Raw genomic sequence first — 18,320 nt, forward strand, 5'->3', positions numbered from 1 at the left:
AATAATTGTGTTTATATTGCATACATGTGTATATATAGTATGTGCATACTGTATTTGTAATATATATATATATATATATATATGTGTGTATTTGATTTTGTATATACTGTGGGTATGTATAGGAGGTAAATATACTGTATGTTTGAATAAGATATATTGGGGCTCATTCACTAAGGGTCCACGGAGCGCATTTACGTCGGGTTTTCCCGACGATTTCAGTTTTGTGCTGCATTTAACAGGGGTTTTTGGTGCATGCGATAGAAATTTGGCGGCTTGCATGCAGCAGAAATCAGGGGGTGGACCATCGGACAACCCGACTGATTCGGACTACGTGCAGGATTTAACATTTAGAATTGTGTCGCAAGACACGCACTTACAAGCGCCATGAAGGAGAAGGTGAACTCCGGTGGACCTCGGTGGGGAAGCGACGGATGCAGGAACTCGGGCCCACGATCTTTATAAATCGCGCCGAACTTCATCCTCGTCGGACCGTCCGAATTGGGGATCGCAATAGGACCAGGTAAGTAAATTTGCCCCATTGTATGTAAAACTGTATGAATGCATTAATGCATTATGCATAAATGTGTGCATGACTGTATAACAGTGAATACACGTGTATAAGTAAAGTACGGTATGTGTGTATATAAGTATATAGAAATATTTATAGTAATTGTAATTTTCCTTTGATCAAAAAGTTTCATTTTTTAATTAAAATGTTTAATTTACAGAGGAAATAGATCATCAAAATTGGTTACTTTCAAAATCATTTTAAAAATTGTCAAATGTCCGATGAATTTAGAAGTAAATAATACGTCTGAGGATTTCCACCTTCTTGCTTTCTCAGGACTTCTTAATATCTCTTATGTTCTTATTTTTAGCATTGTATTGATGTATCTTCTGTGTATGATAGGAAATTTCATCATTATATCGGTTGTATGGGCGGTACCTCGACTCCATACTCCTATGTATTTTTTCTTGTGTAACCTCTCTACTGTGGACATGGCTTATGTATCTACGATTCTACCAAAACTCCTGGACTCTCAAATAACTGGAAATAACACAATTTCCGTGACAAGTTGTTTCATTCAGCTATTCATGTCCATCGCATGTATGGAAATAGAATTTTTATTACTATCTTCTATGGCATTTGACCGGTATGTGGCCATTTGTGTCCCCTTAAAATATTCCATCATTATGAATCAGAAATCATGTGTTGTACTTTCTCTGTCTCCTTGGACTTTTGGGTTCTTGAACTCATCATTATATGTCTTCTTGATATCTCATCTGTCGTTTTGTGGTTCCAAAAATATCTTCCATTTTTATTGTGACCTGAAAGCCCTTCTAGGGGCCTCCTGCAGTGACATCAGACACGTCATCATTGTGATATTATTGGAAGGATTTCTCATAGCTTCTCTAGCATTTGGTATGATTTTAGTATCTTATGCTTTTATTATATCGGCTATCCTGAAGATCAAGACATCGGCAACAAGATTGAAGATCTTCTCTAGTTGCTCGTCGCATCTAACGGTTGTTTCACTTTTCTGTGGTTCTTTGCTTTGTGTCTATATAAATCCTGACCCTAAGAGCTTTACGGAACAAGAAGACGTCATGCTCTCGCTGTTGTATGTGGCGGTGGTACCAGCCTTAAATCCTCTAGTCTATAGTTTGAGAAACAAAGATGTGTTAGATGTTTTAAGAATTCCTTGTAGTTTCTTCAAAGCTGGCAAATGAATTGAGGCAATTTGATTCCTTTACCATATATACTCGAGTATAAGCCTAGTTTTTCAGCACAAAAATGTGCTGAAACCCCAAATCCGGCTTATACTCAAGTAAAAAAATATAGGTTTTACCAGGTTTTTGTGGTAGACTCAGCTTATACTTGGGTCAGCTTATACTCGGTATATAATATAATATAATCATTGCTACTATTATGATGGGGAACACTCATTTTAGTGCCTTAAAAGTCCGAACTGTTTTTAAGCAAGTTTGGAGCCCTGATTCTGAAAACTACACCTGCTTTCCGCTATCAGCTCTTTGGAGATCTGGCATTGCCGCCTTACGAGCTATGCGCTGCTCAAATAATTTTTGACTCAATATTGTACTACCGAAATTTTGGAAATGAGTGTCAACTCAATTATAAATTTCATATTGCTGCCCAAACTAGTTGTCACTCAATATTGTGCTAAAGAAATTTTGGAAATTGATGACTAGACAGTTTCCATCAGGTCCCTAAAACCCTTATTTCTGTGATTTTTTTGTGATAAGTCTTTCTTGGATAGTCAAGCTGAAAGCTATAACAGTAATCAGCCATCATATGTGCATCCACTACACCATTATTACCGTCATTATACTTGTACTATTTTCGGAATCAGCAGCTCAAGAATACTCAGACTCCAGACTCCCTGAATTTTTTTTCTTATTTGTTCCCCACTGTATTTATTACTCATCACTGGTACAACATTTCTTTTAACTGTTTGATAGATTTATAGATCATAGATAAATTATTGATACTCCAGTCGGGTCAGGGGTCCGGGGTTTGGGAGTGTGCGTGACTGGGGTGAGTAAGCCCACCAGTCCATACCAAATAAATAAAATATCAAACATTTTTGCTAATTTTTTTCAATTTAAACTAAGTGTTGACATAGAAAGAAGAATGTAGACCTGTTGCTATGACAGTTATATTTCTGATAGTTAGGCCACCAATTTCTCTTGATTTTCTATAAGGCTGTGTTCACATGTGGCATTAACATTGTAATTTGAAACAGCGCAGCAGCTAAGAGAGAAAATTTGCCTAATTACATTTTGTTAACAATCGTGCTAACAATATTCACATTTACGGTCTGTAAATGCAATTATATTGCAATATTAACTAAATGTAAACATTTTTTGGAATTCATTAATATGTTGCAGGCCCCGACAGTGCAGAGCTCAACAACACTAGTCTAGCGCTGTGCCAGATTCATCATTGTGATGATGAATCTGTTGCAATATAAGACTGTTGAATTCTACTTTTAGACCTGGCTTAAACTGTGTGCCAACTCCTTAATTTTTTGGCACTCATCCAAACCACACACCCTTTTCTGGATACCATGCCCCTCTTTTGAAGTCACACCCCTTTTGTCGGGACACTCGTAAAAGTTCCAAAAAATGGTCTAAAACCTTGCTTTTTGGAGCAAATCCATATGTCTTTGGTTTAGGAGCATGAATTCTCCCCGATGTAATTAGGCAAATGGGAGAAACTTCCAGATCAACTCTCACTGGAGCATTACTTTCATCAAGGTTTAATGGCAAAGGGGCCAGAAAAAAGCCTATCTTCATTAATAATATATGTGATGAGTAGAGATGGGCAAATTTTTCAAAAATTTGATTTGCCGAGTTTGCTTAGTTTTCCGTCAAAATTCGATTCAATACGAATCGAATCATGGTGGATCACATTAAAAAAGAGGTATTTCCTGAATGCAGAGCGCCTGTAGGGTGTTGTAGAGCATTGTGGCATGCTCAAATATGCAAAGGGAGCGTGGTTTGGTCTTCAAACAATACTGTGTTTTAGTATGACACGCACATGACAGCTGCCGCTTCACTCTTCAATTCCATGGGCACTTACAGGGCCTACTTGACAAAATAAGTGAAGTGGGAACGCAGCCTGACAAGGTAACATCTGTGCCAGCTTGAAAGGACTGAGCTGAGGGCCAAGATCCCACTATAACATCAAAGAGTGCACTCTTTTTACACTGACATCAGATGATTCCATAGTTTACGACAGAACCTGTTCTGTTAAGCACTGATAAATGTAGATATAGGAGCACCCATGACATGGAGGTGGCGGCAGCGGCAGGAGGTCAGAGAGTGGCACAATCATAGTGTGTGTTGGTGGGCGGCAGCAGTAGCAGCAGCATGAGGTCAGAGAGTGGCACAATGGCAAATTCTGTTGGTGGCAGCAACATGGTAGGCCACAGTGTGGCACGACGACAGAGTGCGGAGGTGGGCAACTGGCAGAAGATGTGGGGCATCAGGCAGGTGGCAGCATCGGAATAGTGGCTGAGGCAGGTAGTTAGAATCCAGACTCATTTCTCAACATTTCGGGGAGGCGTTATGGCTGATCTAATCTGATGCATATAGCATCGGTGTGTTGAAATCCTGTCCGATCCACGCCTGATTTAGTCTCTCCACTTTACGGGTGGACAAGCGGGTTCACCTTGGGGTAACTATGGCCCCCTCCGCACTGAACACCTGCTCTGATGCCACACTACTGGCCGGGCAGGACAGCTTCTCTACTGCAAACCGTGCAAGTTGCGGCCACACATCAAGTTTGGCTTCCCAGTAGTCCAGGGGATCCTCTACCTGGGGTGGTAAAGTCCTGTAGGCCACCACCTGCCATGGCATGGTCTGCTCCATGTCCTGCTGTTGCTAGCGGCTACCCTCCTCAATAGGCGGGTGAAAGAAGCTGCTCATTAAGAACTCCAGACTTAAGCTGCTGCTGATGGAGCTGCTACTGCTCCTACCCCCCTATCTCCCCAAAACAGCCGTGGCAGTAGTACATGAGCAATGACTGCCAGTAATTTCTTGATATCTACTTTTGCAACAAAAAAGAATTGAAATTTGGGGAATACAAAACCCCAAAAATTGACATTCTGGACTTTGAGAAAAAATCGCTTCAGCAACTATGTTGATTTGACACTGATTTTTTTTATATCAACTTTAGCAACAAAAGAGAATTGAAATATGGGGTACACAGATTCCCCAAAATGGAGACCCTGGACTTTGAGCAAAAATCACTCCATCAGCTACTTAGTACAAGCAGCTTCCCAGAGTTCCCAGATCTTCCCAGAGTTCTCTGCCCCACGAATCACCGTAAACTTCAGAGTCGTGCACAACCGAAGTTTTCTAAAGGAATTCCACTTTGTTAGAATCGATTCGCCCATCTCTAGTGGTGAGTGAAAGCTTCTAAGCATCATATATAGACCAGACAGTGTTTAACACCTGCTCAATGTACTCCTAACAGTAAAGCATGGTGGTGGTACCATCATGTCGTGTGGGTCTTTATAGTAAACCTGTCATCAGAAATTAGCCTACTAAACCTCTACCAGTATGTTGTCAAGCAGCTGAGCAGATTGTAGAAGATTTTTCTTTCATGGCCCAGTGTTATGACATTATCCAGGAAATCAACATTGATGTGAGATATAAATTGGTTTTATGGAGGTGGAGAGTTCAACACAGAAATCAACCTTTCCCTGTCTTAGGATGTCCCCTTTACTGTAATTCATGGTCCTGTGTCATAGTGACATAATTGATCAGATCTACTGAAGTCCGGTGAATGATGTCAATCTCATGGGAGGAAATGTTCAGAGGCAGGTAGAGCTTGACCTCAGTGTTAAACTCTCTTCCTCTCTGACTTTATACAGCTAACTTACATCTCACTTCAAAGTTGATTTTCTGGATGATAGGCAATAAAAGAAACATGATCTGGATGATGTTCCGCTGCTTTACTGATAGTGGTTTACTAGGTAAATTTCTGATTGCAGGTTCTCTTTAAGCTTCAAGGACAGAGAGACAGTTGAGGTTTAAGGGGGAGCTGAATGTGGTGCAGAGATAGTACTTACAAATAAACACCAGATCCAGAGTGTTCTGTACCAGTGATGAGTGGACCTGTTAAGTTTGGGAACGCTCATTGAACCTCTGGCCTAAGTCCAGATTTGGGGACCTGAAGACTGTAGTTTGGATATGCTCAATCCTACTCTGCAGTTTAAACTGGAATTTTCATTTACACCAGGACAATTTCCCTAAACACAAAACCAGGACAACATAAGAGTGCCTTACAGATCGCTCTATGAATGCCCTGAGGTGACCCAGACAATACACTGACTAGAACCCAATCCAACATCTCTGGAGACAGCTGAAAATACCTGTTCTCCTTTTCATGGGGTATTAAGCTATTGGGGGGAAAAACTGATTTATTTTTTTAAATTTTTTATATTGGTACAAGTATAAAACTTAACAAATGAGAAAAATGTACTTTCTGTATACAAATAGAAGAACGATATTCAGTTTACCCTTACTCGCAAAAAAGAATGGAAAAAAACGGCGCAAGGAGGATACAGGTTAAAAAGATCCAAAAAAATAACCAGTAAATGTTAGTACAAAATTGATTAATCCTCCACCTCTACGTTCATCCACTCCACATTTAGGAAAAAAAGATGCAGTACCTTTCCAACCAGAGATTTTTGGTACTCACGGGGACAGTCCTTAGTCCATACCCAATGTCTTCAGCGTTGCATGCCTAGGGCATGAAAAATCCTCATACAGGGTATGGTAGCTCGGCTAATCTGTGGAGTGGATGAACGTAGAGGCGGAGGATTAATCAATTTTGTACTTTCTGTATACGTTGGGGCACATTTACTTACAGGGTCAACGGAGTTCACTGTCCGACTATAATGCACAATGCACCGATTCACTAAGATTGTGCACTCAAAATCCTGCATGTGTCGCTTCCCCACACAGGTCGACAGAGTTTCCCCGTCTTTTTAGTGGCCACCTGTGTGCTTGGGCTTGCGGCACAATTTAAAAGTTAAATCCTGCGATCAGTACGAATCAGTTTGAACGGCGTGGCCCCCAATTTGTGGCGCATACTTTGTCGGTGCCTAATCCCTCTCTCCGAAGCCTGAATAGTATTTATAATAGACACCAATGTATGCACCAATGTATGCAAAAATAATTGAAACAAATACATTTAAGTTAAGTTTTAATGTTGCACTCTTGCTACATGTGAACGAGGGGAAAAAGCACCAAGGGCAGTGAATTTTGCAGTTCCCCAGTTACATTAGCTTCTAACTCCTATGGAACCTGGAGCCCCTCAGTCTCATTTGCATAGTTTAAAAGCCTTGTTTCTTTAAAAATCAGGGCATAAGAAGCTAAAAGAAGAGCAGATCCTACCAGAGGCACATACCAGTATGACAGTGTGCTTGGCTTACAATATTTGATCTGGTGAAAGTTGTCATTTAACCCCTTCCTAACATTTGACGTATCATATTATCATAGTATAGTATGTAAGGCTGGAAAAAGATGCAAGCCCATCAAGTCCAACCTTTAAGAATTAAATGTTTTATCCCCATAACCCGTGATATTACAACCTCCTGCGGCAGAGAGTTCCATAGTCTCACTGCTCTTACAGTAAAGAACCTTTGTCTATGGTGATGGTAGAATCGCCTCTCCTCTAGGCGTAGAGGATGCCCCCTTGTCCTGGTCACAGGCCTAGGTATAAAAAGATCTTTGGAGAGGTCCTTGTACTGTGCCTTCAGGTATTTGTACATTGTAATGAGGTCTCCCCTCAGTCGTCTTTTTACTAAACTGAATAATCCCAAATTTTGTAGTCTAGTCCCCCCAATAATCTTGGTTGCTCTCCTCTGCACCCGTTCCAGTTCTACTATGTCCTTTTTATACACTGGTGCCCAAAACTGTACACAATATTCCATGTGTGGTCTCTGCCCACTCCTCATGCTTCCACAAATCCCTCTGTAATGCTAAACTAGTACTGCATAGCGGGAGGTGAGTTCCCGCATTATGCAGTACTATTACATCATGGATTGTAACCATCACTGTATCTGTAGATCAATGACAGCAAAGCATCTTCACCCATGGACCAGGGGGGTCACTCCCCCTCCATGCCCACAATCGCTGAAATCAGCTGGTCAGCGGTCAGCCGCCAATCAGTGTTGTACTTTACTGGTCATTGTCTGTGCTCTTTTTTGGGAAGTTTTTTCCTTGTGTGTGCTGCGACAACTAAGCCTTGATCAGTGACATTTTGCTGACCAGTATCTGCTAATTTTTTTTTGTCGTAGTATTTTTTTTATGTAGGAGAATAAAAGTTTATTTTTTTAACTGTAGTAACTTTTTATACTGCATTTTTTGTACTTGTTTTGATGAGCTGAGCGCTGATCATTGACATTTTATTATTCAGGTCTGTGATTCTTTTTTGTCATAGTGGGGCACATTTACTTATCTGTACGGAGGAGTTCACAGAAAGTGCATTGTCCGACGATAATGCAGTGTGTCCGGATTCACTAAGATTGTGCGCCCGATATCCTGCATGTGTTGCTTCACTGCTCAGGTCCGACGGAGTACACCTTCTTCTTCCTGATGCATGTAAGTGCATTGTCTTGAGACACAATTTGAATGTTAAATCCCGCACTCAATTAAATCAGTCGGATCCCGACGGCACTCCGCCCCCCCCCACCCTATTTCTGCCGCATGAAAGCCAGCGCAGCTGCGCCAACACAATCCCCTGCATAATACCTTTCATAGTCGTGTAATCCCTGAAAATGTTGGAAAATCAGATGAAAGTGCGTCGGCGGCATATGCTTTCTTTGCCTCTGGTACTGATTCAGAAGAGGAGGATGCCCTGTTCCTCTATTTATCCTCCTCCTCTATCTCCTTATCCGGTGATGAGGGGCCCTCCAGAGGTTGAGGTTGTTCCCCAGGCCCCAAGTGACTCTGAATGGATCCCAACCCCTGATAATTATGAGTTTCAAATTCCTGAATTTGTGGAAGTTTAGGAATTAATTTTGAGACAGAAGGCCTCACATAAATTGATTTTTTTCAAAGTCTTTTTCTCTGAGGGTCTTGTGAATTTGATGGTTTTTACAAACAAATTTGTATGCCCAACAGTTTTTGGCACAAAACCCAACATCATCAATTTCTAGGCGGACCCCTGTAGATGCTTGTCAGGATCAGTGGATCCTCTGGACCACCACGGGAGATGGAACTAGCCGACACCTGGGCCCAAGCGGCACCTGGTTTTCACCAGAGCCTGCCGCAAAGCGGGTTGGACCTACTGCAGCAGGATACCAACAGGTCGTTCCACAGGTGCGACCAGCCCGTGGTGGCAGCCGAGGTCGAGGTACCTTAGCGGATGACAGTCTCGTAGTCAGGTCCAGGCACAGGGTTAGGGCAGACGGCAGAGATGCAACGTCAAGTCCAAGTCCGAGGTCAGCAACGGGAGGTCCAGGCAGGTGGGAGCGGGATCACAGGCACACGGTACACAGCAACACGGAGGAACTCAGGTAACATGGGAACACAGGACTCAGGAGCGGGAACACACAGGAATACACAGGAAAGCAGGTATAAACAGGAACGCAGGAATACACAGGAACGCAGGAATAATCGATTGGAAGCTTTCTCTTAGGCTATGAGGCACAAAGATCTTGCAAGGGTAACAGGAAGAGGCAGGCTTATGAAGAATTGGGCAATATGGCCAGTGCCAATTAATGGCGCGCTGGCCCTTTAAATCTGGCGAAGGTGCCGCGCGCGCGCCTTAGCAGTCGGGGACGCGCGCGCACAGCGGAGGGGAGTGAGCCAGGAGCCGGGACGGGTGAGATGTGCTGGCGGCGCGCTGGCGGGGGCAGGGACCAACCGTGACAATGCTGTAGAAATTATGAAGTTTTTGGGTCTTGTACTACACATGGGCATTGTCAAAATACCTAAAATAAGTCAGTATTGGATTTCTGATATTTTCTACAGTACTCTTATTTACTGCACAGTAATGACTCGCTCACGTTTTGAGGCCATTTTAATTTTTTTTCACTACAATGACAATTTACAGTGCCCAACTCAAAGTGACCGGTCATTTGATTGTCTCCACAAAATTAGGCCAATCCTCAATCAGGTTAGAACAAAGTTTTTCGAGGCCTACACCCCTGAAAAATTAATTTGTGTACATTTTAAAGGAAGACTAAGAATGCAACAATACCTGCCCAGCAAGAGAGTGTGGTATGAAGGTATGGAAGTAAAATTTACAAGCTGAGCGAGAGTACCACAAGGTATACCCACATACTTAGGGTTTATGAGAAAAGACAAACAAATAAGCCCCCCAGAATGCCCCCCTGTTCTAGGAGTTACTATGAAGTTTGTAGGGGATCTCGTGCATCCACTGATGGATAAGTGTAAATATTGGGTGGGGTTGATCAAGTGCTGAAGCTGTACAACACCCTATGGAAAACAAAGATATGGTATAAAAAGGTGGTTGTATACATTGTACAGATGGCACTGTATAATTCCTATGTCCTATACCAAAGTGCAGGTCATGCTGTATAATTTCTTCACTTTCAAGAGGCGGTGATCAAGGCCTCTTAATTGGTCATCAGCAAGGACCCAGTAGCTCTGATGTCCCCCATATTGTACCAGGGAAACATTTTTCCCAGTGAGGTACCCCAAACTGGAGGACGAGGAGGGGCACAAAAAAATGCAGTTACAAAATGGGGAAAAGAAAGGACACAATTTATCAATGTGACACCTGTCTTATGCTCATATGCCCTGGTACATGCCACCACCATAAACCCAACCACATACTACTTGTTCCCTTCCAAGTCCTGCTGTGTGTCCCTTCAGAAGTTTATATCCAAAAGTGGGGCATTTCCATGTTCAGGAGAAGCCCTTGTGGACTCAAAAAATGGGGAAACAATGAACTTTTGAGGAAAAAAATTACTTTTTTCATGTTGCAGCCGAAATTCTTGATCACCAGTGGGGTCCAAATACTCATTATACACCTTGATAAAATCTCTGAAGGGTGTAGTTTCCAAATTGGTGTCTGTTTTGGGGTTTTTCACTGTAATGGTACCTCAGGTGCTCTCCAAATGCATCATGGCCATTGAAAACAATTTTTGTCCAAACTGCCTTCAAAAAGTCACTGGGGCTTTCCCAATCGACCATGGAAACATAAAGGTATTCCAGCTTAATCTACTCTGCAAAAACTCGGTGGTGCTCCTTCCTTTCTATGCCTTGCTGTGTGCCAGTACAGCTTTGTACCACCACATATGGGGCATTGGCATACTCAGAAGAAGTTGAGTATCAATCTCTGTGGAGCATTTTGGTATTTTATTCACTGAGGACAGGTAGATTTTTTGAAAAACATAATAATTTAGCCCAAAAAAATTAAATTTGAAAATGTAACCTGATTTTGTTTTCACTCCTCCTCAAAATCAGCAGGGTATGTTAAAGCGTTCCAAAGTTATCTCCATATGATTTGAAAAATAGGGCCGTGTCAGGAAGGTAAAAAGTGGCTTCAGCGGCAAGGCAAATCTTATAAATCTTTATTAACCCGAATGACACAAAAAAACCAATATACTAAAGGTACACAAAAAACATGATGTATCAGGTGAGTTATAAAATTAAACTGCATACAAACAAAGTGCAAGTGCATCCGAGGGTGTCGCCAGAGCCCCTCCGGTGCCCAAAGCACTTGTAACCCATCTCTCTTCTCCCTCACTGCTCTTCCCTCTTTCTGCCTGCCAGGAATATTGAGAAAGAACAGAGCTAATACTCTGTGTTGCCGCAAGATTTTCTGCAGAAGGCACAGAGAGTTGGAGAAATGCTTCGGGGGACATGTAACAGCAAGAGTTCCTGGAGGAGCTCCAGATGGATGTGGGTGGGTACTTTCAGGTTGTGACATCAGCTCAGGGCAATGAAGCCAAACCAGGACAACATGTTTGTAATGGGCCGATGAGCCATACTTGTGACATCATTGAAGGTCTCTTGCCAGAACTCTAAGGACTTTCAAATGACGCAGAACAGCATGTTAGTAATTGGATGGCCCAAAGCATGTGATGAGTCACTACAGGTCCTACAGCCCCTCTCAACAAGCGTCCCTCTTAACTGCTGTACCATGCAGTTTCCCATGGCAACAAGAAAGCATGGCAAATGGAGAATAGCCTGGGGGGCAAGGTAAAACCTCTGCCGGCTGCTAAACAGCTGCTAATTATAGAAAATTATAGTAAATTAGAGAATTGCTTATTTTTGCTTAGTGCAGGGCAAAAGTTTTTATACTTTACAATTATACTTTAACACGTACATGTACAATAACATGTCCTATAAACATATTCATGCTGCTAAGATCTACCCAGCAACACATTGTACTTGATTAATGAGAGTAATTGCTCATTACTGTAGAATTCTTCCCTCTGGGAGTAATAATAATTATTCTTAAACCTATAAATATGGAGGATTGTTAGAAAGACAGGGCAGCAGTGTACAGAGAGGCCTGTGCGCAGTCAGGTAAGTACTTCTTGATACAGAATGATTATATGTATATGATATATTGTACACCACAGTCCTGCTTTTAGTACAGGCACTTTTTTTGTTCCAGTTTATTCCCTGACCACTTTATGACTAGGCTGTATTTATCTCTAAATGATCCGTCATGTAGAAGTTCTTATTTTAGGTGAAGGTTTTAAAGCTACAGCTTGACTTATTTTTTGAATCAAATAATTTGGGATTTTAAAAGGTTTTTTTTTAATTATATATAGAGATTTTTTAGAAATAATTTTTAAAGAGGACAATAATTGATTTATAGATCCGGTATGAATCTGGGCATTTTCAAATCCAAATCTTTTCTTACTTTCTTGTGACCTATCTTGTACGTAGGATAATAATCGTCCGGTCTAATAGATTTGTTAAAATGTACATTGATTTTTAATGGTTTTTGTTTTCCTGTTTCTACCACTTCCTTTAGACTTCTCCTTTAGAGAAAGCTGAAAATTAACAAATCTGTAAAAATTAATGATACAAGAGATGTTCTCTGCATTTTAGAAGATAAGTTCATCTGTATAGAAATTTCTAGGACAATTAAAGCAACATTAGGACTGAAAAAATGTATTATCCATCGGAATGAGGCAAAAACTATTAAAAAATTCCAAGCATTTATTTAGGGAAATATTAAAAACGGCGAGGACAGGAACAAGAAGGTAACGCGTTTCGGACCTATTCGCATTGGTTGGGATTGATTTCCTTTGGTTCCGGATTGAATGTTACAATAAATTCTGCAAAGTTTAATGAATTAATCATCTATATTATGTTTGTATTTTTATTGTAACATCAGAGATAAATAAACATAATGTAATAAGTAATAGATGTTTGGCCACAACATAATAAACCCCATTAAACAGAACTAATCCCCATGCCTCAGGTTTTCTGTTAAAAATACATTTCTGACACTGAAAATTTGTGTGAAAATATTTTCATTTTTTTTTCGCCAGTTATTCACCCTGTTCCCCCGATTCAGTCCTCCAGTCAGTTATCTACACTTTTGGCTGGGGTATATGTCTCTCTGGCCGCGTGGATAGCACGGTAAGTGAACAATTTTGTGGGTATATGTATACATAAAGGCAAAAATGGTAATAAAGTAACTCTACCTCTCCCTGTATTTTTCTACCATCTTCATCCAAATAAAATAAAACCGGAATTAAAAGTGGAAATTTAAAGCACAAAGAAAATTATTTAAAAGTATATGGTTTTTATTTTGCAACTCATTTCCAACATGGTTAAACTACAGATGTATGTAACGGCCATTAATACCTCCTTTTCTGAAGATTTTCACCTTCTAGCTTTTTCAGGACTGCAGAGTGTCTCCTTTGTTCTTATCTTTGCTATATTATTACTGTATCTTCTGTGTATGATAGGAAACCTGATTATTATAGCGGTTGTATGGACGGCACCGCGGCTACACACTCCTATGTATTTTTTCTTGTGTAACCTGTCCGTCCTGGACATGACCTATGTATCTACTATTCTGCCAAAGCTCCTGGACTATCAAATTACAGGAAAGAACATCATTTCCTTCACAAGCTGCTTCACTCAGCTATTCATGTCCGTAGCATGTCTGGATACAGAATTTTTATTGCTGTCTTCGATGGCATACGACCGGTATGTGGCCATTTGTGATCCCTTGAAATATTCTATCATTATGAGTAGGAAATCATGTATATCTCTGTCCCTTACTCCTTGGACATTTGGCATGTTGAACTCATTGCTATATGTTTTCTTGATATCTCATCTGTCGTTTTGTGATTCCAAAAATATCACCCACTTTTACTGTGATCTTAAAGCCCTTCTAGGAGCCTCCTGCAGCGACATCAGATATGTGAACATTGTGATATTATTAGAAGGATATATCCTAGGTGTAATAGCGTTTGGTATGATATTGATTTCTTATGTTTTTATTATATCGGCTATCCTGAAGATCAACACATCGGCAAAAAGACTGAAGATCTTCTCTAGTTGCTCGTCTCATCTGACGGTTGTTTTTCTTTTCTGTGGTTCTTTGTTAAGCGTCTATATAAACCCTGATCCTAAAAGCTCCAAAGAACAAAAAGATATAATATTCTCATTGATGTATGTAGCAGTGGTACCTGCTTTAAATCCTCTAGTCTATAGTTTGAGAAACAAAGACGTCTTAGATGTTTTAAGAATTTCTAGTGTTACTTTTGGTCATATTTCGAAATTTGGAAAGCTTGTTAAGGCAGTTTGAGTCATTATATTGTTAAATTTATTGTATTATTATGATAATTATGATTCATTTTATTTACTCTATGAAGAAGTCTCAGTAGTGTCGAAAGCGAGCAACTGTCAATTAGCAATGGTATAAATGACTTTTAATTTTTATCTAATAATATTTTATTTAATTATCATTTGAAGTCACTTTTTCATTTCATCACAATGAGCTAATAAAAAAAACCCTCAGATTTGAGACAATGGTCTTATGGGTGTGATAAATAGATTGTACATTCATGGATGAAGAACATTATAAAATGGTCATAAATATACAGGATAGGGTCTGTAGGTTTGTTCTTTAGTTGAATTTGTAGGCAAGTCGGAACTGTATACTTCATAATTTTAATCCCCGTCAAAAAAAATGTTTGTCTCTGTGACAAATGGATTTTAAAAATGTTCTGTTGTCATAAGAACCAGGATTAACAATAAAGCTTAATTGCAGACACTTTTGATAACCGTTATAGCTGTTTATTGTAGCCTAGGGATAAAGGACAGTAAATTACCAATATCCAGAGGTCGGTTTGTAACTAGGGGTCATCTGTAAGTCGGGTGTTCTTAAGTAGGGGACCGCCACATACATGATTTCGTATTGGAAAGTATAGAGTGTTCATGATTCTGAGACCTTTCACATTACCATTCTATGATACTAATATTACAATATATTCTCAGTATATCAGTCAATATTATAATTTACATAATAAAAGATGTGGCCATGGTTGATGACAAGTTTTTTAAAAGCCATTTTTAGGACATTTACATATAAGGGATCATCCTTTATTTATTTTTTTAGGGCTGCCCCTGTCTTAGTTGCTATGGGGAAACCCCATGACAATTAAAGCCTTGGCTAGTTGCTTGGGATGTCAATTTCCTGGATTGGTTATAGACATAGATGATAGCATTCTAGTGAAGGTCTTAAAAAAACTTACAAAACAACACACGAGTAGAGATTAGTTGCCTTGACGTTTTAGTTCGGGTCCGGCCGCACATCCTGGACGTATTGCCGGATTGGTGGCCGAACAGGCAATCCAGAAAATTGACGCCACTAGCAAAAAGCTATGGCTATGGTTAGCCAAAGTGACCCCGTAGCAACTAGCCATGCCTATGACTGGCCAGGGGTAGTTGCTTTGTCAATTTGCCTGATTGGCTGTTTGGCTGCCAATTTCATTTTTGCCCACACTTATGTAACAGATTCAAGCTGCTGATCAAGTAGATATTTGGGGTAGCACAGCAGCCATTTATGGCTTCAATGGTTTGAGAAAGAGTCTGAAGGCACGGAATGGCCCATCACCTCGCTCTGTTTTCTATGTGCTACATCTGACAATATAGCATATTCATACGTATATTGGTGACTGCCGCTGCATGCTTTCTTCACTTTAACTACATTTCAAGGACTGTATTTCGAGCAGAGCACCACCCATCAGTACGATATACCCGAAACCCACCTTTCCATTCTCCTCAAGCCCACCTCTATAGTGCCAGGGCATTTCTTTCTCTGTAAGAAATATTCGGGTAACACTTCGGGAAAACGCGAATCGGGCCCTTAGTAAATGACCCCCAATGTGCTCTTCCAATGGAGCTAGGAAACTTAATGCACACTTTCTACCTAGACCAAACTCCATACCCAACCAATCCAGGTCAATGATGACAAAAGCCTCTGTCTACTATGTGACTGCTATATCATAGAGAGGGCTGTATGGCTCTATAAGTATAAACTTATACTGCTAACTCACCCCTGTCAAAATTCATAGACTTCAATAACTCAGTTATGAATTTATTATGAGGTCCTATGATACTTTCAGGAAGCCAAAACAATAAATTATAGTATGTCACTTGCTGGACACTTCTTCTTGTTGAAAAATCCTGAGAAATATATGACATACTGGGGGTCATTTACTAAGGGCCTGATTCACGTTTTCCCGACGTGTTACCCGAATATTTCCGATTTGAGACGATTTTTCCTGAATTGCCCTGGGATTTTGGTGCACGCGATCGGATTGTGGCGCATTGGTGCTGGCATGCACGCGATGGAAATGGGGGGCGTGGCCGAACGAAAACTCGACGGATTCGGATAAACCGCCGCATTTTAAAAATAAACACCTGGTGGACGTCGGAGGAACTGCCTTAGTGAATCGCCGGAAGACCCGAATCCACCGCAGAGAACACGCCGCTGGATCGCGAATGGACCGGGTAAGTAAAGCTGCCCCATTGTACATCCTCCAACATGACATGCATATCGAGATCTGAGGGAGGTCCAGCAAGACCGTTCAAATGGGCATATCAACATTTCCATTCATTCAGCTTTAGATGATGCAACCCAACTCCTGTAAGTACTGTAAGTTGCTTTATATGCAACATAGATATGATCCCATACTTTCAACAAGGTAAAATCAGCCGTGTTATATTGTAAATGACTAAGTACTAGCAGTTATTCTGCTGTCAACAACAATAAGCATATAGTTGGGGCTATTAGCCTGCATTTAGATCGATAGAGCAACCTGTGTTAAGATCATATATGTTGTAGATCAATACAACAAATTAATACCAAAACTAATTAATCCACATACACTGCAGTAATAAACTACAGATATTAACACATGGTTAGAAATGGATCAAAAACCACAAGATAGTATTACCCTGAGAGAAAGAGCACCAACCTTAATGGACATTGCAGCATTACATTCCTAGCCCAGAAGAAGGTGTTCTTTCTTTGCTCTATCTTGTGTTTTTGACCATACCAGTGAAATGTACTGGGTAGTGATGAGTGGACTCAAACCCGAATGTCCGCGATAGGTCAGTGCCAAACATAGCAGGTTCCGGTTCCCAAATCTGACCAGTGATTGGTGCTGATTATGAATGTTAACTCTTTAAATGTAGATGGTAAAGCTGCCACTTTCTCAGGATCGAACTCGATCAAACCCATAATTTAAAAGGTCCCTATATTTATAGCACTGGAAAGCTGAAAAACAATTCCAAAAATGCTGGAATTGACCAAAGAAGCACAATTCTGCCATCTTCCAATGGGCTTTGTTTTTAAAGGAAACCTACCATCAAGAATTCACTAACTGAGGTATTCTCGATGGTAGACTCCTTCTTCTGCACTGTTTTTTGCTTGTATTGTTCCATAACTAACTTAAATATTTATCTGTTTGATCGCCGACAGGTAAGGCTACATAATGCCCAGTAGTCTCTTCCTGCTCTGCCTCCTGCGGTGCTGCTGCTCATGCCGGTGCATAGTCAGTAAATTCTGGCTTGGCCCCGGTTCTCTTTTGCTTTGAGCATGCGCATTAGTGGCTTCATCACTTACCTCTGCTCTTTATAGGTCTTTGCTCTTTCACAGAGCCAACACTTTAATAAATGTGAGCCAGTATGTAACCAAGAGTACATACCTAATTTAACCCTTTAACGATCTAGCCCTTTTTTGTTTTTTCATTTCCATTTTTCACTCTTCTCGATTAAAAATCTGTAACTTTTTTTCTACATGTAATAATCTCTGTGAGGGCTTGTTTTCTGTGTAACAAATTGCACTTCATAGTTACAGTATTTAATATTCCATGTCATGTACTGGGAAGCTGGAAAAATAATTCCAAATGCAGTGAAAATGATGAAAAAACGCATTTGCACCGTTTTCTTGTGAGCTTGGATTTAGCGACTTTTTACTGTGAGCCAAAAATGACATGACTTTATTCTTTGCGTTGATGCGATCACGGGGATAAAAAATTTGTATAGGTTTTATCATGTTTTCATACATTTTGCCATCTTCTGGTGCTAATAACTTTTACATACTTTGGTGTACAGAGCTGTGGGTTTTCAGACTCTTGATGACATTTTCAATGCTTCTATTTTTAGGACTATATGACCTTCTAATCACTTTTTATAGAATTTTTTATATTTTTCAAAATGGAAAAAAAAGTGCCATTTTCAACTTCAGGCGCTATTTTCCGCTTAAACACAGTGAGTTAAACACAGTGAAAAAACGTTATTATATTTGATCAGCCATTTTTGGA

General features: G+C 40.4%; 1 protein-coding gene across 1 annotated transcript; it reads left to right on the forward strand.

Moving 5' to 3' along the window:
* Positions 1-13,303: 13,303 nt before the first annotated feature.
* LOC140128527 (olfactory receptor 1f45-like) lies at positions 13,304-14,293 on the forward strand. The gene has a single exon (XM_072150223.1). It carries the CDS (start codon positions 13,304-13,306, stop codon positions 14,291-14,293), a length of 990 nt encoding a protein of 329 aa, XP_072006324.1.
* The last annotated feature ends 4,027 nt before the right edge of the window (positions 14,294-18,320 follow it).

This window comes from Engystomops pustulosus, chromosome 4 (genome assembly GCF_040894005.1).
Source record: "Engystomops pustulosus chromosome 4, aEngPut4.maternal, whole genome shotgun sequence".
Lineage (NCBI taxonomy): Eukaryota > Metazoa > Chordata > Amphibia > Anura > Leptodactylidae > Engystomops > Engystomops pustulosus.

Excerpts from the sequence above, each read along its gene's own strand:
- LOC140128527 (XM_072150223.1), top strand. The coding sequence starts at position 13,304 with ATGGTTAAACTACAGATGTATGTAACGGCCATTAATACCTCCTTTTCT.